The 23200-nt window shown below is 51.5% G+C and overlaps 8 protein-coding genes across 8 annotated transcripts; all 8 read right to left on the minus strand.

Moving 5' to 3' along the window:
• Positions 1 to 861: 861 nt before the first annotated feature.
• On the minus strand, positions 862 to 1508 carry BO95DRAFT_464263 (uncharacterized protein; the record flags this gene model as incomplete). Its single annotated transcript, XM_025589045.1, has 2 exons — positions 862 to 1292; positions 1406 to 1508. 2 exons carry the CDS (start codon positions 1506 to 1508, stop codon positions 862 to 864), a joined length of 534 nt encoding a protein of 177 aa, XP_025441715.1.
• A 1352-nt stretch (positions 1509 to 2860) lies between these two features.
• BO95DRAFT_464264 (uncharacterized protein) lies at positions 2861 to 4723 on the minus strand (the record flags this gene model as incomplete). The annotated part of the gene is made up of 5 exons (XM_025589046.1): positions 2861 to 3525; positions 3578 to 3868; positions 3920 to 4121; positions 4183 to 4381; positions 4446 to 4723. The coding sequence occupies 5 exons, from the start codon at positions 4721 to 4723 to the stop codon at positions 2861 to 2863; spliced, it is 1635 nt and encodes a 544-aa protein (XP_025441716.1).
• A 3999-nt stretch (positions 4724 to 8722) lies between these two features.
• BO95DRAFT_443382 (uncharacterized protein) lies at positions 8723 to 9382 on the minus strand. Its single transcript, XM_025586657.1, has one exon. The coding sequence runs from the start codon at positions 9337 to 9339 to the stop codon at positions 8980 to 8982; it is 360 nt and encodes a 119-aa protein (XP_025441717.1). The 5' UTR covers positions 9340 to 9382; the 3' UTR covers positions 8723 to 8979.
• A 2085-nt stretch (positions 9383 to 11467) lies between these two features.
• On the minus strand, positions 11468 to 12637 carry BO95DRAFT_149180 (uncharacterized protein). The gene has a single exon (XM_025580628.1). It carries the CDS (start codon positions 12427 to 12429, stop codon positions 11722 to 11724), a length of 708 nt encoding a protein of 235 aa, XP_025441718.1. The 5' UTR covers positions 12430 to 12637; the 3' UTR covers positions 11468 to 11721.
• Positions 12638 to 13194: 557 nt separating this feature from the next.
• Positions 13195 to 17094, minus strand: BO95DRAFT_149178 (sulfate transporter family protein). The gene is made up of 6 exons (XM_025580627.1): positions 16659 to 17094; positions 15228 to 16565; positions 14979 to 15178; positions 14696 to 14929; positions 13470 to 14650; positions 13195 to 13408 (listed from the first exon to the last, which is right to left on the minus strand). Exons 1-6 carry the CDS (start codon positions 16891 to 16893, stop codon positions 13384 to 13386), a joined length of 3213 nt encoding a protein of 1070 aa, XP_025441719.1. The 5' UTR covers positions 16894 to 17094; the 3' UTR covers positions 13195 to 13383.
• Positions 17095 to 17662: 568 nt separating this feature from the next.
• On the minus strand, positions 17663 to 18891 carry BO95DRAFT_514914 (DNA replication protein PSF1). Its single transcript, XM_025591709.1, has 3 exons — positions 18636 to 18891; positions 18017 to 18573; positions 17663 to 17965 (listed from the first exon to the last, which is right to left on the minus strand). The coding sequence occupies exons 1-3, from the start codon at positions 18669 to 18671 to the stop codon at positions 17872 to 17874; spliced, it is 687 nt and encodes a 228-aa protein (XP_025441720.1). The 5' UTR covers positions 18672 to 18891; the 3' UTR covers positions 17663 to 17871.
• Positions 18892 to 19116: 225 nt separating this feature from the next.
• Positions 19117 to 21268, minus strand: BO95DRAFT_149676 (HMG-box domain-containing protein). Its single transcript, XM_025580632.1, has 3 exons — positions 20890 to 21268; positions 20762 to 20833; positions 19117 to 20708 (listed from the first exon to the last, which is right to left on the minus strand). The coding sequence occupies exons 1-3, from the start codon at positions 21085 to 21087 to the stop codon at positions 19482 to 19484; spliced, it is 1497 nt and encodes a 498-aa protein (XP_025441721.1). The 5' UTR covers positions 21088 to 21268; the 3' UTR covers positions 19117 to 19481.
• Positions 21269 to 22582, minus strand: BO95DRAFT_149671 (uncharacterized protein). The gene has a single exon (XM_025580631.1). The coding sequence runs from the start codon at positions 22218 to 22220 to the stop codon at positions 21450 to 21452; it is 771 nt and encodes a 256-aa protein (XP_025441722.1). The 5' UTR covers positions 22221 to 22582; the 3' UTR covers positions 21269 to 21449.
• Positions 22583 to 23200: the final 618 nt, after the last annotated feature.

The raw sequence follows: 23200 nt of genomic DNA on the forward strand, positions 1-23200 counted from the left end.
AAGATCGCAAAATTGTCGCTCCCCCTTTCTACCACTTCTACAATCTTGGAACACAATAAAAAAATGCGCCCTCAAGTATACTGTAGCTGTAGCAGTGCAGGCCGCCCAACGCAATTGATGATCATCACAATCCTTCCTCACCAAGCGTAGCACCGGGTCGCCATTCCAGGAATGACACCGTCAGTCCCAGACATAGCCTTTTAGCCTTGCTAACCTTCAGATCGAAAATAGACTTTCACCAGAGTGCAGTGCAATGCACTGAAGTCAAGCACGGTAGCAAGGCTGCCTCGCCCACATAGCCCGCCGGCTCCGAGACAGTCCAGCACGTCGCTGGGCCTGTCTTTTCGGACCTGATATCCGAGACGACACAGGATAATGGAATGACCATAGGGGGTATGGGGGTAGAAAACCTCATCTGCTGACGTAGTCTTCTCGTTGTCTTGCTGGTTATCTGACTGGGACATTGTTCCAGACTGAAGGGTATAATGAGCAGGTCGGGCTTGAGGGCAGAGTTGAGATCGAGCTCTTCTAAAGACGATGGCGATCTTGTGATGTACGCCAGCTCCTTCCCCGAGCAAGCATTGGCTACCCACTCCCCACTGCAGCCACCTGAAGCAACTGAACCACAGTCGTCGAACAGCCATCAGGCTCAATCAAAAAATGCCCGCAGATCATCAATCAGCCTTAGGTAATCCAGAGCCTAACCCATTGACCGACCGCAGCCGCAGGTATTCTCACAATAGACGACACCTGACCCCAAGCAACTATCCTCCTACCTCAATTCAACAAGTCCCAAACAAGCAGCCCCTGCAGTATCGGCTCCAGATTGCTGTCAATATCCTCACCATTCCCAACCCAACCTCATGGGACAGCATCCAACCGCTTTTCAAGGGTCCTGAAACTCATTTGGAGAGGTAAGATGCCAGAACTCAGCAGCGATCTCCAGAAACGAGACACAGAGGCCCTCGTCCTGGCTAGGCTATGATCTGACTGCACGAGCAATGTGAGCAGGATATTGTTGCCTCCATGATCTCCGTCCGAAAGCCCACTGGCGTAGGGCATCTCGTCGTCGTCGTCGTCGTCGTCGTCGTCGTTGTCGCTCTGCTTCCTCCGCCACGCAGCTACCGTTGAATTGATCAGGAAACTCGGCCGACGTCCGAAAAATAAGAAGCTTTCCTGTTCCAGATGGAAGTGACACCAGGGCAGAACGCTCCCATTGGCAGTAAACAGGGGCGGGGACTCGAAGGCGAGATAGATGTCAGCACATGAATCGGCATCGTCGAGACGACAATCTCGCACGGATACCACTCAGCACTCACCTCTATTCAAGGTGACCGTCCACAGGAAACTCGCCATCGGGTTCGCCATCAGTCTTTCCGAACGACGGACGCCACCCACCACTGACCTGACCCGAAGACCCCGTTCTCCCCGTGTAGTCTTGCAGAGTAGCAAACCTCGCGGCGATGGATACCCCCAGCACTCTTAGAGATCAAAGTAGCGATCTCCATTATAGCCAGATCAGATCTGCACAATGCACGAGTATATGCAACTCTTCCGCGAATAATGTCCTTTCAGGCGCGGTTCCGGGGAGGGAAAACCGCACCCAGCATCATGGATCCATTGCCTGTTCCTGAGAAGTGTAGCGCCCATCCACAGCTGTTAAAGAACTTCTTTATAAGCTTTTCCCCCTTGAATGCGTGGTCGCGGGCGGCGGACGACTGTCAAGCCTGTCAAAAACCAGCTACGATGACAACAACATTGGTGATTAGAAGATAGGTCAGACCTGGTGGTTGAAGAAAACAGCCGCCGCGGGGTTCAACCGTAGTCAGCTAGCGAAAGACTGAGCTTAGTCAACAATAGGCTTGGAGGTTGTGTGGGGGATATGTACCATGCAGGAAGGCCTCACGCACAGTGCAGACAATCTCAATCGAAATGTAATACGCAGTTCGTCCGATGTGATAATAATTCGAGTTCCAAAGACATTAGAGAATGTTTGAAATCAACGCAAGGCGCAGGTATCCACAAGTGCTCCATCTCCATGACATTGACCGCCAGAAACCTCAGAGCATATCTCCATACGCAGGTCACTGCTAGCCTAACTGCAATTGTGTTGTGCTGTGCGGTGCGGTGCGGTGGGTGCTGGGGAGCACACCACAACAAGCAAATCGGAAGTGGGCGGAACTGTCTCCACCGGACGCACCATGTGGAACAGACGCACGGAGGACATGGACACTTTATATAAACACCTGGGGTAAACCCCCCGAGCCAATTGCAGAACAATGCGTGGGATTCTATTAGCTATTACCTAATGATGCGGTGCCCAAGTATACATGACGCGACCAGCATTCTGTCCCACCATCGAGTCACCGTAGTGGACAAGATGGGTGGTCAACAATGAGCACCATACCCTTTCAACAAGCAAAGAGACCATCCTTTCCTCCGATGAGGGTATCCAGTCAAATGCATCAAATGGCAGTCACAGTCAAATCGCAAGGAAGCACAGAAAAAGAGAAAAGCAGCAGCAAGTGGTATCAATCTAGTTTGGACGGCGCACAACATGATCACGCAAGGCCCAATGGACTTTCTTGCGGAACGGATATCATAAACGAATGAAACGCAGCACAAGACGCCGGAAAGGACATCAAGGCTCGGAAATAACCGCCAAAGCAGTACAGGGTATCATTGACACTCGACACGGATCACTTCGCCAATAGCTCGACGAGAGAGATTCATGAAGGAGTCAAGGGGGTAGTATCAACGTCAAGCCAAAGTAGCAGATTTTATTTTTTCAAATTCGAAGGGGTTCGCATCACCGATTTGCAGACAAGGCACTTGTCTTCCCAGCCAAGATAACGACCATTTAGGCAGCAGCCTGGACAGGGGTGGAGGCAGGGACGTTGTTGACAGGGGCGACCTCCTCGGTGGCAGCAGGAGCCTCAACAGGTTGAGCAGTCTCCTCAGCGGGGGACTCCTGGACGGGGGCCTCCTTAGGAGCAGCCTCGGTGGCCTCCTTGGTCTCCTTGACCTCACTCTTCACAGCCTTGCTGGGCTTGCGGAAGATACCGCCCAGCTTGTTACCCTTGGGCTTGGCCTCGCCGTCGGCGCCCTCGTTGTCGGAGTCGCCCTTCTTCTTGCCGAAGTTACCGAAGAAGGAAGTGCGGCGGCTGTTCTTGGGAGTCTCCGCAGCAGCAGGAGAAGCGGCAGGGGTGGCGTCCTTGGAAGCTTCAGCGTCAGCAGCAGCAGTCACAGTCTCGGGCTCAATGGGCTTGACGTTAGCCTCCTCGACGGGGTTGTCGAGCTGAGGAGCACTGCTGGCAACGGGGGTCTCAACGGGAGCGGGAGCGGGAGCGGCAGCCTCCTTCTCCGACTTCTCGTGAGAGGGGCTGGTGACCTTCTGGAAGAAGTTGCCGAAAAGAGAAGCGCGCTTAAACTTCTGGGTAACAGGAGCCTCGGCCTTCTTCTCCTCTTTCTCCTCCTCCTTCTTGTCGCTGGTCTCAGCAGGAGCGGGTGTGGCGGGAGCGGGGGCTTTCGCACAGTTAGTCAGAAGTAGGTGATTTGGAGATTATGGGGGACATACCCTCAGCTTCCTCCACGGCAGCAGCAGGGGCCGCCTCAGTGGTCTCGACAGGGGCCTCAGCGGGGGCCTCGGCGGCGGGCTCGGCAGCCTTGGCCTCCTCTTCCTTCTGCTCCTCCTTCTTCTCCTCGGTCTCCTCCTTCTTGCCCAGGAGGGTTCCGAAGATGCTAGCGCGCTTGCGAGACTGGGAGCGGCTCTTGGCGGTAGCCTTCTCGTCCTTGGGCTCCTCAGCGGGGGCGGCCTCCTCCTTGGGCTCAGCAGCCTTCTTGACGGGCTCAGCAACAGCAGGCTTGTCTAAAGAACGTTAGTCAATGAAGGTCTCTTGTTGCGTGGCGTAAGACTTACTCAGCTTCTCCAGCTCGGCCTTGTAGCCCTCGCTGGCGACGATAGTCTCCTTCTCGGCCTTGGCCTCGGCAGCCTTGGTCTCGAGAGCGAGCACCCAGCCGTCACGCTCAGCGCCGCTGGCAGCCTGGAAGGTGTGCTTGTGGCCGTTGACCTTGAAGTGGAACTCGTTGGCACCCTCCTTGGCGATATCGGAGACCTCCGACTGTGAACTCAGTCAGCATCACCACTCACTTATCTCAAATCACCTATTTCCAAGTACTGACCAGGTTGAAGATACCAGCCGGGGTAGCCTTGTCCTCGGCGCGCTTGGTCAAGAAAAGGAGGCCCTTGCCGGTCTGGCTAGCCCAAGCAGCGATGGGGTTGGCGACAGCAGGCTTCTCGTTCTGGTGGAAGGCGGACAGCTGCTTGGCCTCAACAGCGTCATCGTGGAAGTAGAAGAAGCGCTTAGCAAAACGCAGACCCCTGTTGTGATACCCATGATTAGTCACTGCATGCGAACCTCACAATGCGACCAGTGGCGCCTTACTTGACCAGACCGGGGGCCTTGTAACCAAGGACACCCTCCTCAGCGGGGGTAACCTCCTCCTTCTTGGGCTCCTCCTTGGCCTCCTCAGCGGGAGCATCGGCCTTGGGCTCCTCAGCAGGAGCAGCAGGGGTGGCCTCAGTAGCTTCGGCGGGGGTCTCCTTGGGGGCCTCGGCAGCGGCAGGCTCGGTGGCAGCGACCTCCGTGACGGCAGGCGCTTCGGTGACAGGAGCAACGACAGGCGCAGCAGTCTCCTCAACGGGCTTCTGAACTTCAGACATGATGATATTGGGGGTTAGATTGATTAAAGGTGTAATTATAGTCGATAGTGATGGATTAGCTAAGAGTTGTTGAAGCTGGGGTGGCTTCGTAGATTAGTTTGCGCGTTGAGCTGAAGAGGGGTATCGTTTAGAGAAGGGGGGGTATCTTGAAGGAAAAGAAACAAGAGCTCTGTTTAGCGCAAAGCTAGAGAGAGCTTGGGTATCACAATGAAGGAGAAAGGGTAAAGTTTAGGAAAGAAGAGAAAGACCTCTTTTGAGTTGGGGGGGGGGGTGAGGGAGGGATTAGAATGAGTATATGGGGAGAGGAAGAGGAGAAGAAAAAGAAGAAAGAAAGAAAGAAGTAAAGAAGAAGGAAGAGAATTTCAAAGGCCAGGAAACGAGGAGAGGGTACTAGAAGAACAACTGGAACTAGTCCACCTGGAAGGAGCAGGGGCGAGAAAGGAGGAGCTGGAGGGAGGGTGAGAGAGGGTGAGAGGGTGAGTGAGAGGGCGGAAAATGAAAGGGTGTGGAAGTTGAGCAGGCCTGGTCACTTCCCGATTAGGCAGGGAGCTGCAGGGCGGGCGGCCCTCGAGGCTAGATTTGAAAGGAGAGTGGAGCATCATGGATCTTTTTTTTTTGATTATTATTTTTGTTTAAGGTATTTTTTGATTGTTTTTCTTTGCCTACTATGAGCATGAGCATCTACTAACTTACTACTTGCTACTAACAATTGCGACTACGAGTACAATTCGAAGTACCTCAGTAGCGAATCCTGACTCACTCACTTGCAAGCTAATTTCCTACCTTACCTATCTACTTCGACCTATGTCGTAGCCACTATACTTAAATCAGGGGGTTTTGTTGTATTGCCCCATCGCGTTGACCGACCCATCAACAACAACAACATCATCATCATCATCATCAGACCATAAACTAGACTAAATAAACATCAACCACATACATATTATCTCCGCCACAGGTACAGTACATACGACACTTACATCCTGCAGATCCATCCTGCATCTCTTTTTTCTTCTTTTTTTTCTTCTTTTTGACATCCACGTACATCACGATCGGAATCTCACCATGCAGCATGCCCGGATCCTGCAGACTGGAAGACGCCTCCGACACCAGCCCAGCACGTCTTGTTGGACAGTACACGATCCGGTCTGACTGCCAATCGTCACGATGATAGACGAAAAGTCCAAGCTCCTTTCTTTCTCCTCCCCCCTCCTCCCCCCTCCTCCCTGGCCATGGCCTGTTAATTAGGTCCGAAGTATAAAACCCATCCTAGCATAGTCCAGTCCCCTCATGGTCTAAGACTTAAGAAGCGAAAAAGAAAAAAAAATTCTCTTTTATTTTTTTTCGCAACGCAGGCCGAACCTCTTGCGCACGCCGAACGAAAATTTATCGGCCTAATAAATAGGGTAATAAGAATCAAGGCCCTTGAAAAGAGCCCCGCCCTCACCACAATGCTGAGAACCTCCCTCCCTCCGAGCCCTCCCCCCTATGAGGTCAAGGGCTTGCTGAAACCGTGGTGAATCCGATCTTCAAGACAGCCCCCGATTGACCGACAGGCAGAATTTAGCCCCCTTACTAAAGAGAAAAAAAACCCCCCCTCCTCCCCCCTCCTGATGACAGCCCTGGGAATGGAAGGTCTTGCCGTGGGACGCGGTTCGCCCTTTGGTGGTTGTAGGGTTTCTTGGCACTGACTGGTCTTTCTTCTTTACCGGTCGTGCAGATGGTTTCAACGGCGCTTGGGAGGATCAACTACTAACGTACTAACTTATATAGTTCCTCAGAACCACTACAGTAGATTGATTATGCTCCGCAGGGGTGGTTAACGTAATTGCCACACCACCTTTTGAAATCCAAACCTCATCGATGGATCATGGCTTTCTTTTCTTCTTCTTGTTCAGGTGAAGGAAGTAGATTGGTGTCACCTGGTCACCGTGTTTGTGGGACCCAGCCCTCCGTCCATTCGGTTTCCATCCATCCAAACCTGGACCTCCTATTCAGAATTTCCAGATCGTCCTGGTGGGTTTAGCTTCCAAGGCTGGTCCGTTACACAACCATGGGTCAGAATCAGATGGGTTCCAGCCAAGTGGCTTCTTGTTGTTTATTCTCGAGACTAGACTAACTAGTCTAACCTACCTAGTCTATGACTCCTCCTTCGTTCCAGGCAGAGACAGAGACCAGCTTTCCATAGACTACGGAGTACACTGCAGTGAATTCTGATGCTGCCGCCGCATCGCTGCTTGAAAGTAGCGGTTGGCGATGGCTGCCGAAACTGAATCGCGCTGAATCGCGACTATTGATGTTTCACATATAGCAGAAAGCCCGGTCGGGAACAGATATTTAGTGCCTCAAGTCCTTAAGACTCCTGCCCAACCGATCCACTTAGATCTCGATGTTGCCGTTATTGTCAGGGAAGAAAAAAATCCCAGCAGCAGAGAGAATCAAACCATGATGAAGGAAATATGTTAAGCGCCGGGCTAGTCTAAATAGTGAGTTAGTTAGCTTTTTAGTCCAAACGCTCGGTTACCCGCCCGCTGTTTTTGGCGAGCATCTTCATTTTGTTGCTGCTGCTGCTGCTGCTGTTGTTGTCGTCCTCTTCTCTCCTCCTCATCATCGTCGTCATTCTGTGCCACATCAATGTGGTCATGCTGAAGGGGACTCTGATTTGCCTGCTTGAACCCCGAACTCCCTTCTTCTGCTAAACCGACCACCCACCGGCAGTTTCTCAGACCAGTCCCGTCCATGCGACCGGAATGCCTCGTGACAGCCCAGCATTGTTCAAGACTGTAGGACCAACCAGCGGGAAAGGAGCCCCTCCATCTTTGGCAACTTGGAACTTTTTCCACCTTGCCTGATCTTTTTTAATCTACCCTATCGACGCCGCTGACTCGCCGGGAGAGAGAAAGAGAGATATTCAGTCCTGGGCTCGCGTGACTGAAGTCATGGAAACAAACTATGGTCGGAGGGGAGTAATCCGCCGCCTATTGAGCGATAGAGACAAAGTTGAAGTTATTCCATCTTTCCCATCTAGTTCGTTCCATTCAATCTGGCGATACTAGGCGATAAAGTCACTGGCGCAAGCCCGATGAAACGAACCTAACCAAAGGAATTTTCAAACCTCCGCCACCTTCTTCGGCCGTCCCCGTGCTCAACTTCACAAGGAAAATATTTGGGAAAGGGAGAAGGGCCCTAGAGGGGAGGGGGGGGAGGCGTAAAAGGGAAGGAATAACATTTCCTTGGGACCATGAGTTCGTACTTCTTACTCAGGAGGGTAAAAAGTGGATAGGATATTGTTTGTTACTCGAGTAGCTCCAGCGCCAGAGCTGGAAAGGTCGCCCCACTCTCAATCATCCCCCTGTCTCACGACACACGAGTCACGACTTTTGCAGTATGTGCTTTCTGAATCTTCTTGAATTTCTTGATTGATGATCCTGTCTTTCTGGCCTGCTTCTGTAGCAAGGCAGCGGCAGCAGAAGAAGCGGAAGAATATCCCTAATGAGATAGAGCTCATACTTCCTCCGTTGATTTGGATGTACGGTCCGTACCATGGAAGTTCTCCGACATGACATTTGCACAATAGGTTGGTTACATACAATTTTGCGGCTCGCGGGATCTACTTTGCTCAACGCAACCACTATTCGAGAAATCATGATCAACCATGATGATCCATGATAGAAGCGCACGTCGCTTGCCAATCCATTCTAACAAATCTCCTTAGCAAACTGACTCTACTCCATGGCCTCTCATATACTCGAGTACAAACAAGTTTGCAAGAAGGGTTATCGCAGTGGGCCGGCCAATTTGCCCGCTTCCTCATTCTCCCCCTTTTTTTTTTTGCCTTGACTACTATCGGAGTACGTACTAGTTCTTAGTAAATTTCCTATTCTGCGTTCTCTTCCCTCCCGGCCGTTTCAACGACCACCAGCAGGCCTCGGGCTTGAAGCGAACCAACCAACATAAGCTGATGAGCTTCAATCCCGACCGTCCACCAATCAGGCCACCGTCGATCTGATGATCAATGGCTTGGCTCGTGTTGAACCGCCGTCTTGCTTGCTGATCCAGACAATCCCACTGTCTGACTTTTTGCCGACAGACAGCCATCCGTCCATCTAGCCATATAGTATAATGTTGTATAGCCAGAAAGAAAACCAGCAGGCGGTGGACCACTTGTCGACTCTCAATTTCACTACCCACGATAATTCTCACGACCGCATGAGCCCCCCCTCTTCGCCATCTAGATTCAATTTACATTTCCTGCTTCACGCTTCAAATCGCCCCTCCCAAAGGTAAAGAGCTCCTACCCAGCAGGAGTCATATTCCAGAACCCCGAACCGCGGGAAGCGGGAGGGAAACGTCACGGGGGGCCGGTGAGGGATAAGCCCCCAGATTGTCAACGTCCAAGACACCGACCAGGTAGCCTGCGACTCCCGGTCCTCAAGAACTTGATTTGTGACCCCGTCGCACACATAATTATAGCCGTGGATGGTCCACTGGCCACGGGAATCGGTGGCGCTGCCGGATATCGTACTGTACCTTTTGCGGCGGGTATCTAGATAGAACATGAGAACCATACTCACGAGAGAAGCGAGTAGTGGTTGCGGTTGGGGAGGGGCACCCATGCTTTGATACGTACTTGGAAGAGAGACGTTTGCTGGAGAGTTGTAGTGGAAACGGGGTGGATGAATTGCTTGTTTGCAAACCATACACTTACTAACAAATATTCCATGAAGTGACAATCCTAACCATAGATTAACTTAGCCCATCTCTAAGTCATAGTACCCCGGCAATCATCACCACTTCCAAGTTACATCTGCTAGTTACTCCCTTGATCATCCCGACTATCCAGAACGTGACCACTTCTAGCTTCTGCTACCGAGTAATTACTCATACACATGAGTTCCCGAGTGCCTTCAGAGCGCAAACGTGGGGTCAATGGCAGCTCTTTACTTGAGTAGGAGTATGAGGAGCATGCCCATACCGCCTTGACTTGCTCACACCGCCACCGCTTCCTCGACTACACGCAAGATCTGAATCCCAGCCGTGATCGCCAATCATGAGGTATGAAACTTATAATAAACCCGGCAGAACCCATTTTATCATCCCGCTCCATGTCTATGTTACATACTGAGTAGTATGTGTCTAGCACCAAATCGACCAACTTGTCAAAGTCCACAATAACTACTCGTCAATAGACCAATAAATCAACCAAGTTTCCGCCCCAATATGAGCTTCCACCGGCCTTCAACGCCACCCACAGCCCTCTCATCTGACATCGAAACCGTTGACTTTGCTTATCAACTAATCTATTCAATATTAAAGTGGGCAGTTGGATTTTCAGCCCCGCGGGTGCTAAATTGCACTACAGAGGGGAGCCGCGGAGCTAGTCTACGCAATAATTTACCTGCTCACTAAACCAGTCTCAAGTATAGAAGTCACGCTACCTGTTACTGCAAGGCGACGCCGAATCGAAATCATTGACCCTTAGCATGGGGGTAGGTCACGTTGTTTGAAAGCTTACATGATCATGGTCATGGCCGTCGTTGATCAGCGCTAGATCCTTGTCTAGGCACTACTAGTTATTGATCTCCGCACGGACACGATCAACCATACCTTCCTCTTAAAACGGAACGTGGTCATATCATTTTCCCCAAGGGCCTTTCAGTTTCTCGGGATGGTGATCTCGGCGGTGTGGACAGGACCCAACCGTCCATTTCTACCCCATTGGCAGGAAGTGATCTCCAGGCGATGCAGCGGCTCACTTACAGTACAGGGCTGCAACTAACTACTAGGTACAGTACCATCATCAACCATTATCAAACCCAAATCAACCGGGGGTGCTATCTGCCAAAACGAAGTGGATTGCATGGTACACAAACGGAACCACAGCCCAACCCTTGAGATCTTGCATCTTCAGCCTTGTCACGACAGTACGAGTACTAAGTTATGTTAGCGCTCATCACTGCAGAAGTATAGAACCTCAGTAGGTAAGGTATTTAGCCCACTTCATACCTCACGTGACCACATGCCCTCCCCACTCCACCCAAATAACCTCTAACTACAACTCCAACTCCGTCTAGCGCATCAAAACGGAAATACTGGATACACCTCTCACTCCACCCCCAAGCCCACCCTGACAAAGTGGAGAGGGGCTGGCTGACATCAGGGGAAGGCTAAACCCGGCGGGCGCCGCAGGCAAACCCACTGCACTGCACCTGGCAGTCGCATGACGTGCCTTATCACGCCATATACCTGCCATCACCATGCACTCTGTAGATCCCCCGCCTCGGAAACCCGAGGTCTTCCCATAGATAGGCACACATCCTCCGATTCGTCCGCTAGTGCAATGAACTCTAAGATGGTATCACTGTCACCACCTGACGAGATGGCGAATCCTGCCCGCGCGAGGGGAAGAGAGAGAGGAGTTCGGGTTCAGATCCAACAAGACTGGTCGTCAAGTGTGAGCTTGATCTACGCCGTCGTTGATCGATTGTAAGAATCGGTCAGGTGGGGGTAGATTGCTTGCGCATATCGAAAGTATAGTGGTGCGGAGGGAGACGGGGGCAGGGTGGATATACTCATTGTCCATTAGCAGTGTGAGGGTGTATCCTGGTATCAAGCCTTGTATTCTTTTCTCTCATGGACGTAAAATCGCTCCCTTCTAGATACCCAGTAGAAGGTTCCCATAGTCGACTGCGTCGTGGAACAAACTTGCTCTCATATTATCTACCTATCCGGTAGTAGTACCTGTATGCAGGTGCCATGCAGACTGCAGAGGCCACCACCAATGATCTAGATCATTAGGAAACCCCCTAGCTACAGTATACATCGCACCCTACACAGCCCCCATACACTAGAAAACAATACACACCTTCAAGGTTCTACCAACAAGGACAGAAAAAAAATCAAAGAATGATAATCCTCTTATTCGTACCAATATCCAAAGAAAACGCGCCCTACTCCTCAACAGAAACGGGAGCGTCGAAAACAAGAACAGTCTGTGTCTAAACCCTCACCACCAAAAAATCCTCCACCACCTCCTCCTCATCATCCACCCAATTAACCCCCCTCCCCAACCCAAACCCACCACTGCTCAGCACCAACCCCTTCATCCCGACCAACACCCCCAAGATCCCCCGGCGGTCTACAAGCTCATTGAACGCCTGCCCCACGGGCAGCACCCACCCGCCGTGGCCCCAATCCCACCGGTAGAATTGTATCGTCACCGGCAGACGAGGAAGCATCACGGCGCCGACGATGGGCCCCGCCGACGAAGACAGTAGCTGGGGCGGGTGATGGTGGTGTCGGTAGTAGTGGTCTTGGCCGTGATGGCGCACGGCGGCCAGGAAATCCCGCAGAACGAGCACGTGGTGGCCCGGGTGCGCGCGCGGGCGTCGCAGCGCGCCGCTTATGAGGGTGAAGATGATGAGGGTCTCGCTGCCGCTGCCGCTGCCGCTGCCGCTGCCGTCCCTGCCGGCTACGTTCTTAGCCTCCGCTTCAGCTTCAGTTGCAGCTTCGTGCGCAGGCTTACGGAAAGTCACGGTGATGCGGTTGTAGGACTCGCGCATCGGGGACATGATCCCGGCTTCGAGGTCTACGGTGAAGCCTGCCGCGGTGGGGAAGAGATCACTGAGGGCGGTATACCATAGGCTGGTGGACTCGAGGGCGTGGGAGCGTCTGTAGATGGTGTTGTTGTTGGTGGGGGCGCTCATTTTGGTGGTTGATGCTATATAGTATAGTTAGTGGGAGTCCTGGTTGGGGGGGGGGTGTGTTCCTGGTGATAATTAGTGAGATCTGGGGTTAGGTTCAGTGTTTCCCAGTGTGAGGTTTAGCGATTCAGTTAAGGTTGGTAGGGGTAGAGATAGAGGTAGTAGATCTCTTGATCTCTTGGTTATCATGACGGATTTTATAAGCTTGGGGGTTGGTGAAACCGTAGGAACTGGAGGCTTAGCGGAGGTTTTCTCTAGTAGTATGCAAACGGAGATTAGCATGGAGGATTTCCTCAACATGCCTGGATGTCAAAGACTGTCAGTGAACAGAGCAGAAGTCCCCTCCCCTTGTTTGGGCATCTATTATAATAAGAACTCCTGGAAATAGCCGCTATTTGCAAGTGCAATCGATCCTGGACAATGAGTTGCATGTCGTTTGACTCCGTATGCCACAGAGGCTGTATGTCGAACTCCGTACTGGAACTGAGCATTTCCGAAGACCGTCGGCTGAGCCTTCGTGCTTCTTCAACAGAAGGCGTGTCTTTCCTTAGAATGTGCTGCACACCTCTCTCTGGATGATGAGAATGGGGAGGGCGGAGCATAGACTAGACTGAAGCTGCATGGAGAAAATTCCAAGTGATGCCGAGCAGCGCTACATCAAATGAACCATGCCATGGCTCAGCATTTGATCCTGTTTGGACCCCCGCCAGTCATGCAAGTAGCAATCGTTAAGTCTGGAAGACGACCATAGGTAACAAGTTAGTCGGTCAAGCTATGCGCCCGACCAGCTCACATTAACAACAGCCGACGCACATACATACACACGCTCACAATCATTATACAATAGTTAGGTAGAAGAAAGTCAACCACCAACATGCTATGCAAGACAAATATACCAAAAACATGCCACTATAGGCGGAACCGGCCAACGCATCAAAGTACCAGTCAAAACAGCTATCAAGCCGCTGTTGTTAGAACGTAACTAGAGGAATCATGTCAGTCAAAAAGCACAGTCCCGTGTACAAGAATGACGGAATACTCACGAAGTAATGCTGTCCATCCGCTCCGTAGTCAGTTTCAGACTGACCGTCAGAAGCTCCCTTGCAATCTCTGGCTCGTTTTCACGCAGCTCCTGCCACTTCTCCATGTTCAAACACCAACTCACGCAGTCCTGTTCGGCCTTGACCGTCGCTGTCCGGCGGGTCTCGCTGAAGAAGGGCAGCTCGCCGCACGGTCGGCCAGCCACAATGATTTCAAAGTATCGTCCCTGCGGTAGTTCGTACTCGGCACGAAGCATCCCGGATTCCAGAAGATAAAATCCCATCGGAATATCGCCTTCACGGAATAGGACAGTGCCTGCTGCGTAGCTTTCTCGCACGAAATAGGCGCACACTGGAAACCAGAAATCCTCGTTTCGGGAGGTAATGCCCTGGAAGGTCTGGAGGAGCAGCGGAAGCGGCTGGCGCATGGCAGACCATGCTGCCGGTGCGACTACTGCGACTTCGTCTTCGCGAAGGGTGCTCCTTGCGGCTTGCTGTAGGTATCGCTGGCGAGGAGAACTGACCATCGTATCACCCAGGTGGGATGGTGCTTGCGGGGTAGGAACCTCCAGGAAGCTTGTAGAAGTTCCGTGCTGTCTCCTCAACAATGCCTCCCTGTGGCTGTAGAACACTTTGAGATAGTCATTCTCACAGAATTCGAGCGCCGAGTTCAGATCCTCGAAAATTTCCACCCCCGTTACAGCCTCGAATAAGCCCACGTTCTGGAGACTACGTCCCACCTCTCCTTCCACGTCGAGGCCAGAAATGGTCATTTGAACGTTCCGCTTGCTAAGAATGCGATTGATGCGGGTGAATGCCTCGGCCGCGGAGAAGTCGATGCCATAAACCCTGGAGAAGTCAAGGATCAGGAATCGGATAGGCCGTCGGTTGAATGCCTCTTCCTCGATCAATCCTCTCATCGTATTCTCAACGCTCACGATGGTACCGAAGAAGAGATATCCGCCAAGCTTGATGATGAGGGTCTGCTGCCCGGCTTCCTTGAGGAACCGTTGCTGAATAGGAGGACGTCTGACTGTAGACCCCGTGATCCCGCCCGAGAAAGTCGCACGGATAGCAGACTTACGAGAAGTCTGCACGACGAAGCTTAGACAGGCGAGAATGATACCAACAAGAATACCAACAACAAAATCCCAGGCGCCCATAGTTGCAACAATGATGACAACCTACAGAATTAGCCAGTGCCGTCATTAACTCAAATTAGAGCTTACCGTGATATATTCATGCCGATGCAATTTTCCCCATGTGTCCACCAAGGCCTCTTGCATCAGCTCAATTCCCAGCAGAAAAATGAGAGCGCCAACAACCATGACCGGAATAAAGCCGACAATCGCCGGGCCGACGACGAGAATACCAGCCGTCGCAGCCGCGAGCATGATACCTGCTAAACGGGAGTTGCCACCACTGTCAATGAACAACAGGCTATTGGTATATACAAGGTAGTTCTATAGAAGTCAGCAAGTCTCCCTGCAGGCAAGCTATCAGAGGCAGTACCTGTATGCTGCCCGAGAAGCCGGACAGGGCATTGGTGACGCCATGCGCGATGAGTTCACGGTCCACGTTGAGATTATCCTCGCCCGTCGATATGCCCAGGGCAGGCACATTGATGGGTACATGCAGGACGCCGAAGAAAGTGAGCGCGAACATTGCTGGGATCGTGTCGACGAACGCGGCCCAGTCAACAGCAGAAAAATCTATGAATAGTTAGAAGGTCACCGCTATCACAAAGATTCTTTCACATACCATAAAGGGTATAAAAGTGATACCACGGATTTGAGGAGGACGGCGCATCGAAGACCCATCCTTTGTTGCGCAGAGTGCCCATAGAGACCCCAGCGCTGAGAACAACAATATAAAATACGACAGCCACGCAAATAAAATAGCCACCGAGGAGGAAATTAGAATGCAGAAAACGCTTCAAAACAAGCAAGCCGACCGCGAGGAACAAGGGTACCGTCCAAAGAAATACTGTGTCCAGTTGCACCAACTTCTCCATTGTTGCCAAAGTGAACTCGAACGAGCCGGGAAGCCGAGCTGATACCTCGAGGCCGGTCAACAAGAGGAAAAAGCCCACACCCCCGATGCATCCAATAAGAATATGCCTTGGGAAGAACCCGATCAAGGCCCCTAGCTTGCAAGTCCCCATAAGGAAGAAAACAAGGCCCGTCAGAATCGAACTGACCGAGAACGCCAGAATAGTGGTAGCTAGGACGGACTTCGGGTTATCCGCTCCAACTCGATTCAAGATCGTGAAAGCCATCTGGTGAAAGAAAGGCACCACCTCGATCATCTCACTGCCGATACCGCCACGGAAGATGGAACCTCCGCAAGAGAAAACGAGCTGAGCAATAATCGTGCTCACGTAGAACATGGAGATACCGTCCGATCCAAGGTCAGAAAATATAGGCTCACCCAATGGGAAAAGGATCATTCCGTAAGACAAAGCATCGAGTATGTTGAGCAACAGACCGAGGAATACCGATGGCAACAGGCTGAGGGGATAGACGACCCCCTCGCGCCATGCAGCCTGTTTGTCCCACGATTTCGGGTTGGCTACGAGCCGGAAACAAGTAGTGACATTCGAGAAGGCACTGGAAAAAGCGCTCGGTCCCTTCGTTCCCGCATATCCCTGGTTTTCAATATCACCTGTAGCGCCGTAGCCTTGATATGGCTTTGGGTGTGACGACTTAGATAACAACGAAGTTTGCTCTGTGCTCACAGTCTCTCCGGCAGTGACGACCGGAAGCTCGTCTTGAGAGACGGTACTGTCACTTGCCCTCTCCCATTCTTCAGAGTGGTACTGCTCAGTCTGGCTTGATTCCGGGATATCGGGGTGTCGGATCAGTTGGGTCAGTACCGAGGAGCCAGTAGTTGGAATGGAGGAAGGGCCAGCCTCAAGATGAGCCCTTGCTGCAGCTGTTGCGATCGGCGTCGGGGTCGAAGAAAGCGACGATTCGCGAGGGGGGCGGAAGACATCGAGCGACGAGGGAAGTGTGTTCGATTCATATTCACGCGACAAGGCGAAGGATGCTAATTCGGCAGTTTGTTCTCGCATACCATGGGACGAATAATGAGCCGGATCTAGGCCAAACAGTCAGCACTGCATTATTGTATTGTGACGACACAGCGGGGTTATGCTTTGGGGGACGAGAGTCGATTACTTGAGCGGCGTACCTGCAGAGTTATGAAATGACCGATGGAAGAAAGACCTGCTCGGAGTCCGATAACTGGTGCCGCCGGACACGGTTGGATCTAATACTGAGGACCGTGGAGGGCTCCCATTATGAGCATGCTCAACTGGAATCTCCATTCCGGCTGGCTCCAAGTCGTCATTGAGGGCGGAATGATGCGAAGGCATCCCCGCGCCGCGGAGGTCGCTACCGCTGTTGCACGATCGCAAGACTCCCATGGCGGATGGTGTGGCAGAGGATAAGCCCACCACAAGTCCCAAGTGCCGAAGTCACAGTGCAGATTGTAAGAGCCGAGCAAGTACTGATTCAGCCCGCAGGCTTCCAGGCTCGTGGACGAGATCTTAGGACAGTGGCCGAAAGTGCAGAGATGATACCGGATGACGCAAGAACTCAGAAGAATCAACAACCATAGACATCGCTCCACGATTGGCCGATTGAATGAGGGGAAGAAGGGAAAACAGACGATTATGATATGGGAGGCGTTCAGAGAGTAGGTCTGGAGGGATCAAAAGAGCGATTCAATCCGGTCCAGGCATGACTGGCCGTTGTTATCAGCTAGGTGGGTGAAAGTGACTAAAAAGTCTTATCACGGGCGGATTATCACCGATCCACTTCTCGGACATGGAGACGCGATGGTTGGGGACCTGGATGGCGAAAGCTGCTGCTGGATGGCCACAGAGCATGGGCTATGCTAGCGAACTAAATTGGTGTGCAGGGATAGAGGGCGCCGTCAGAATAAGTGCGACAATAGCTGCAGTAATGGTGTGGGAAGGCAAGAGCTTCAATCCTCGGCGAAGCTGCATGGCCGCATCCAGGCCGATGATAGGGCCGACGCCATTAGGTAAGCGGCCGTTGCAACGGCGATGTATGTGTCCACGCAGTGCCGAAGACGGATCCCTAGATTATCTTCGACGTAACATACGATCTAGGCATTGGCCAGATCGACTCCAGGCTACCTACTTAATAGACCTCCCAGTTATGATGTGTCAAAAAACTAAATCTCATTGCTACGCTAATCCACCTGAGTTCGACTTCGCGCAGCGTCGGTCCCAATGCCACCGTCTCCGCTCTTCAGACTACTCTCAACAAACTAAATGGGTATCATCATGTAACACAGAAAACAGCAACTAGAGCAGCAGAAGCAGCATCGGGGGATAATCCGCATCCTGACTGCCGGCCCACGGAGGCACAGCAATCTATCCCAACCGTTCCAGAAAGCCCTGTGCAATCAATCGTTCCACATCCCCTTGTCGTACGTAGAGCTGACTGTTCTTCGTCAAATTGATCACCCTGCGCATTGTTAGCACCCGACCGTTGACAGGCATTTTCATCCGAACATACCCATATTCCGTCTGAATCTCCCCTGCATCCTTCAAGACTCGCACATCAATGAACAAATCTTTGGGTGGCTCCAAACTTCCAGTGAGGTCAATGTCCGTCCACTGCCCCTTATACGCGGCGAGCAGGTCACTGTATTGTCGAAAGTACTCTTCTTCCTCCGGGCTCAGCGAGCTGTGATTCATCCCCGAGCCAGCGCCCTGGCCTTGTGCCGCGGCGGCGGCGGCGGCGGCGGCAGCTCCTGCACTTGCCTCCTCCGCCACGGGTAATTGCTGCTCTAGCACATCCACACCCGTCCAACAGAGCTCCTCCAATTTTTCCGTGCGGACACAATGGTAGGCGAGAAGACATCGCTTGTTACGACGCATACAGAGATGGTCGACGAGGAGGGCGCAGGCAATGGCGGGCTCTTGGGACGGATTGAAGCTGCCCTCGAAGGGAGTCAGCAGGCGTGCAACATCGCGGTCCAGGTCGCGGACCTCGCGGGCGACGGCGCGAACGAGTTCGGTTTGGTAGGGAGGCAGATGGGTTAGAGCCTGGGTGCGTTTGGCGTGTTGAACCTGCGGATCACGCGTGTTAGGCCAAATCGTAGGTGGAATCCAACAACTAAGAAGAGACCAACCAATTTATTCCCCAGTTCGCCGTACATGTTCGACATGGCGGGCAGTGGTTGTAGCTGTGAATTGAAGATATGCAAACGCGGGGATGCGAAAGTATACCCCTACGCGGATCGCTGCTGGGATGTGCGAGTCTGAAGCTGATGGTTGCTGGACAGAAAAATCCAGAGTTCGGAAGGGGTTCCTGAACGTATTTATTTCATCGCCTAGTAAGGCAGTGCCTTGATTGAGCTTGAAACAAGCTTTGCGATGAACATGCAGACGGACGGAGACGTGAGTCTCACGCAGGATTGATTGCCTGTCGCCGCGTCGCTTTGACTCCCCACCGATCGAATATCTCCACGTGACAGAGCGCGTATCTGTCACGCCTAATTGGAGTCATCCAACAAAATTGTACTGATCAAAAGTAATGCTTCATCTGCGCATGTACCAGAAATTTAGGGAACTTTGTTAGGCTTGCTCTGAATCAAGCACTTTGAATTACATCTGGTCATGTAAATTGCCAACTATTCTAACCTAAGTAAGAACACCGGTGCACAAGTATGTACCGTTACAAGGTATCAAAACATATTGATTAAACGAGACTGCCACCCATAAGCAAAAGCCAAGAAGTCCGGAATACGCCAGCCAAATGTGACAGGGCATTTGCCCAGAATCAGCAAGAAATTCGAAGATACAAACAGACAAGTCCCAAGCCACCATGTATATTAGCGCCCCGAAACTCCGAGCAACAACTCTGGTTTCAAACAGATATCCACCGCGCTGAGAAACAGGACCAGAAAACATCTCAACCCTTTGAGATCGTGACAATAACAGAACTATCACACTTAAGGGTGCGTCGAGCACGGATCTCAGTATGACATCCAGGAGTTGAGGTCGCCACCAGAGCCCTCCAATTTGGCATCATTGGGCGAATCCCATGTGTCGCGACCTTCTAGGTGTTGGATGTCCGATGCCGATGAGTAGGCTGAGCCCGCCTGATAGGCGACTGAGCTTGGCGGCATCGAGGTTGTCATGGGAACATAACCGTTGACTGTCGATGCATCAGGCCACAATGGCTGATGGACGCTATACATCTGATTGGCACCCGGAAGTTCGTTTGGGAGAGTCAGAAGCTGGGGGTCTAGCTGACCGCTTCCCGGAGTAGAAGCAGAGCTGGCGGGCTGGAGGAGGTCATGGTGGGACGCTCCTGGCAGTCCTGCCAGAGAAGTTGATGAGTTGTACGAGATGTCCTGGAAACTCGGCCGTTTGAACCGAAAGTCGTTATGGTGAGACATGTAGCCCGGGTGTGCCGAGTGAAGTAGGTACGGAGATGGGTCAGAGGAAGGCATGTAGCCTGGCATGGAACCCCGACTTGCGTGCCAAGGTGAAGACGAAACAAAAATAGAGTCTGTAGGTAAGCCGTGTTCCGCAAAGTCAAAGGGAGTAGAGTCACGGCTGTCCCAACCACTGCTCTCCACCTCTGACGAGCTCATCCCATGGCTTTGTAGCAGAGCTGGGCTAGAATCAGGAGTATTTGCCAGATTACCATCATCGTCGACACCCGCCCGTTTCTTCTTATCCTTTGCCGGGGAGAACTTGTAGCCGGGATGTGCTTTCAGATGGTTGGCCTTCTCAGTCGCCAGATGCTCGTACTTCCCACGAATCTCGGCAGGCTCCAGTTTCCAGCTATCACCGGCAGCTTCAGAGACCACCTGGTGATTGTTCTGCGAGAACCATTCTTTTGCTCGCTCCGCAAATGCAGACCGGTAGAGCATGAATGAGTTCATTGGGCGGGCAATCTTGCCATTTTTCTTCGCGACTTCCTGGCGCCGAGTTTCTATGGAGCGATGCACCCAACTTTCCATGTCCTTGATTGGGATATGTGTTAAGTGCTTGGTCAACTCGCTCAGGGGCTTGTCAACATGAGGTCTGGACTCTCGGTCCTTCAACTTCCGACCCTTGCGCCGCATTCTGGGAGGCCTGGCGACCCTTGGTCTAGGGGGCTGTCTCTGACTCTGAGGCGATGACCACTGCGGCGCCGAACTCAGGCTTCCAGGAACATGACAGTCGTCTGCTGTGGATGGTGGCGTGTCGATCTAAGAGACATTAGTGATCAACGAAAGGGTTATCAAGCGGAGGGACGACCCACCGGATGATGCAATGATATGTTTCGCGGATAGTCATTAGACACGAATTGTGAAGAGGGGGGGGGAAGATAATCCTGAAGCTGGGTTAGTGCCTGCTCAGCGAGTATAAATGAGATAACTGTGAACTTACAAATGATGCTGCCTCGTATTTCACCTCGCTTGGAACATGGCTTGCATGAAGGTCTGCAGCCGAAAAAGGCTCAGGCTGTCCGAAATTTGGCGAAAGTATACCATGGAAGTCTTGGTTAGCATCAGCCACCGTGTTCTGATCCGTCGATTCGGGCGGCGAGGGTGGCTGGCCACGAATGACTCTGGTAGTGCTAGCCATGATGAGGTTTTAATGTGAGGCAAGGAATGGGAATTTGACTGAGTAGGGGGTGGAAGCCCAGCTCAAAGTCCGCCAGGGACCCACGCAGGATAGTTGATTGGAAGAGCTTGCAGGGGACGCTGGAGGAAGGAGAATGAGACCAAGACCGTCTTTTCAGGTCTCAGAAAGGGTGAGCTTGTGTTGCTCCGATGGAATGAGTTGTGGGGAAAGTGGATGTTGATTATGCCTAATAGGTGGGCAAGGCGCAGTGAGGTGCAAGGGACACCAGTCAGTCGTTTACTCAGTGGGGGGAGGGATTCTGCATCTGAGAGCAAGTCTCGAACACATTCGCGTTTGACGGAAATGATCAAATGTCTTGAACACTAAGGAGACTGATGGATTGAGAGAGAGAGAGAGTTGAAGGAAGGAAGAAGGGGAAGGAGAAGAAGAAAAGAAGAATGGAGATCAAATAAATAAAGCAAGTGGTCTTGTTCTGAATGAACTGAATACTGGCGGGAGGAGGGGGAGGAGCGAATAGATGAATGAACAGTCAAAGACAACAATAGAAGGTGACGAAACAAAAGTTGAATGAAACAGAGAATCAAGGAAGTTCTTGCAAGGAAGCAAGAAAGACGTCGTTGAAGGTTGATGCGAAAGAGAAGGACAAGTGAGAGCTTAGTGATTATCGATGATAATCTTAGTTCACCATCAACTAGTTGTTGATGCACCACGAGAGACGGGTGGCGGATCACCGCGTAGTTACTTATACAAGCTGTCAGTGCAGACTGTGTGACTCCCAGAGCAGAGTGAAGATCAGAGATACTTTGTATGAAGAGGGGGAGGGGACGAAGAAGAGAGAGGAAGTCATGAGAAGTGGATATCAAGTGATTTAAAGCGGGATAGACATCGCAAGGTAGAAGTTCTAGATGGGGAAGACAACCATGGGATCCCCAGCGGCTGAAACCCTGAGACTGCTTGAAGGTGCTGGCGGCGACACTGTCCCAAACCCATGTTGGCACGGGGGTTTGCTTCTGGGATAGTGCTGTCTTTGTTCCAGTCTGCTGGGACTGAAAGAGACATGGATGCCTCTTCTTTGGAATTTCTTTTCCCTCCTGTTTTCGCACCATGGGGTTTGATTTGATTGCACGACTCATTGGTGTGCTGTCTTTTCCTCAACTGAATTGTTTTGGTTTTAAGTTGACAGGATGGGTTTTATTTTCTTGGTATTTTCTGTTTCTTTTTTATTTCTTTGCCCATTTTTATTATTTCTAATGTGATATTTATTTCTGATTGATTAGCATGCTTGATGTCCTATTTTGTTTTTGTTTTTTTCTTTTGATTGCCATGCATTATCTTTGTCTTCATTCACTTCTTTCTAGCCCTCTTCATGGGGAAAGACACAGAATTGTTAACTTCCTGAATGCAAGACAGATGATTATTTTGGGATGGGACCCCAGGTAGTCCCCATCTTTTTCACACCTTCGGTTCAGTCTTCTCTCGTATTGCTTCTTTAAATCATCTCTTTGTGCCAAAACTAGGTCCCCTCTTCACCTGGATGGAGGGGAAGGCGAGGGGAGTAGAGGGAGGGGTTGAGAGTTCTGAGATCTTGCCCGAGACAGGGAGGTTACTAAATGCGGCCCTGCATCTGACAGGAACGGTTGGGGATTTGCTATTGTTGCTTGTTACCGGCAGGCCACGGCTGCTGGACATTAGTCAAATCAAACAAGCCAGGCAAGTTGGCTGCTGGTATGTATTGTGATTACTGAAAGATTTAAACAGATGATCGACTGTCGCAGCCAGCTCGATGGCCGTACAATACTTACTGTAGTAGTGAATTAGGCTGAGAATTAATTTTGAATGGGAGAGCAATAATTTTTTGGAAATGAGGACCAAATCAAATGCGAAATTAAAATTGGAGAAGGCAATGACGATAGTGACAGTTTAACGTCCAGGCAAGCTACTTGGCCCACCCGTCGTCCATTAGTACGATCGACTCGGGTGGAGTAAGGTATGTACTATGTATGTATGTATGTATGTATGTATGTGTGTATGTATGTATGTATGTATGTATGTATGTATGTGTGTATGTATGTATGTATGTATGTATGTATGCCAGTATCTCTATGAGGTCGAT

The sequence above is a fragment of the Aspergillus brunneoviolaceus genome (assembly GCF_003184695.1).
Source record: "Aspergillus brunneoviolaceus CBS 621.78 unplaced genomic scaffold BO95scaffold_38, whole genome shotgun sequence".
NCBI classification, from domain to species: Eukaryota; Fungi; Ascomycota; class Eurotiomycetes; order Eurotiales; family Aspergillaceae; genus Aspergillus; species Aspergillus brunneoviolaceus.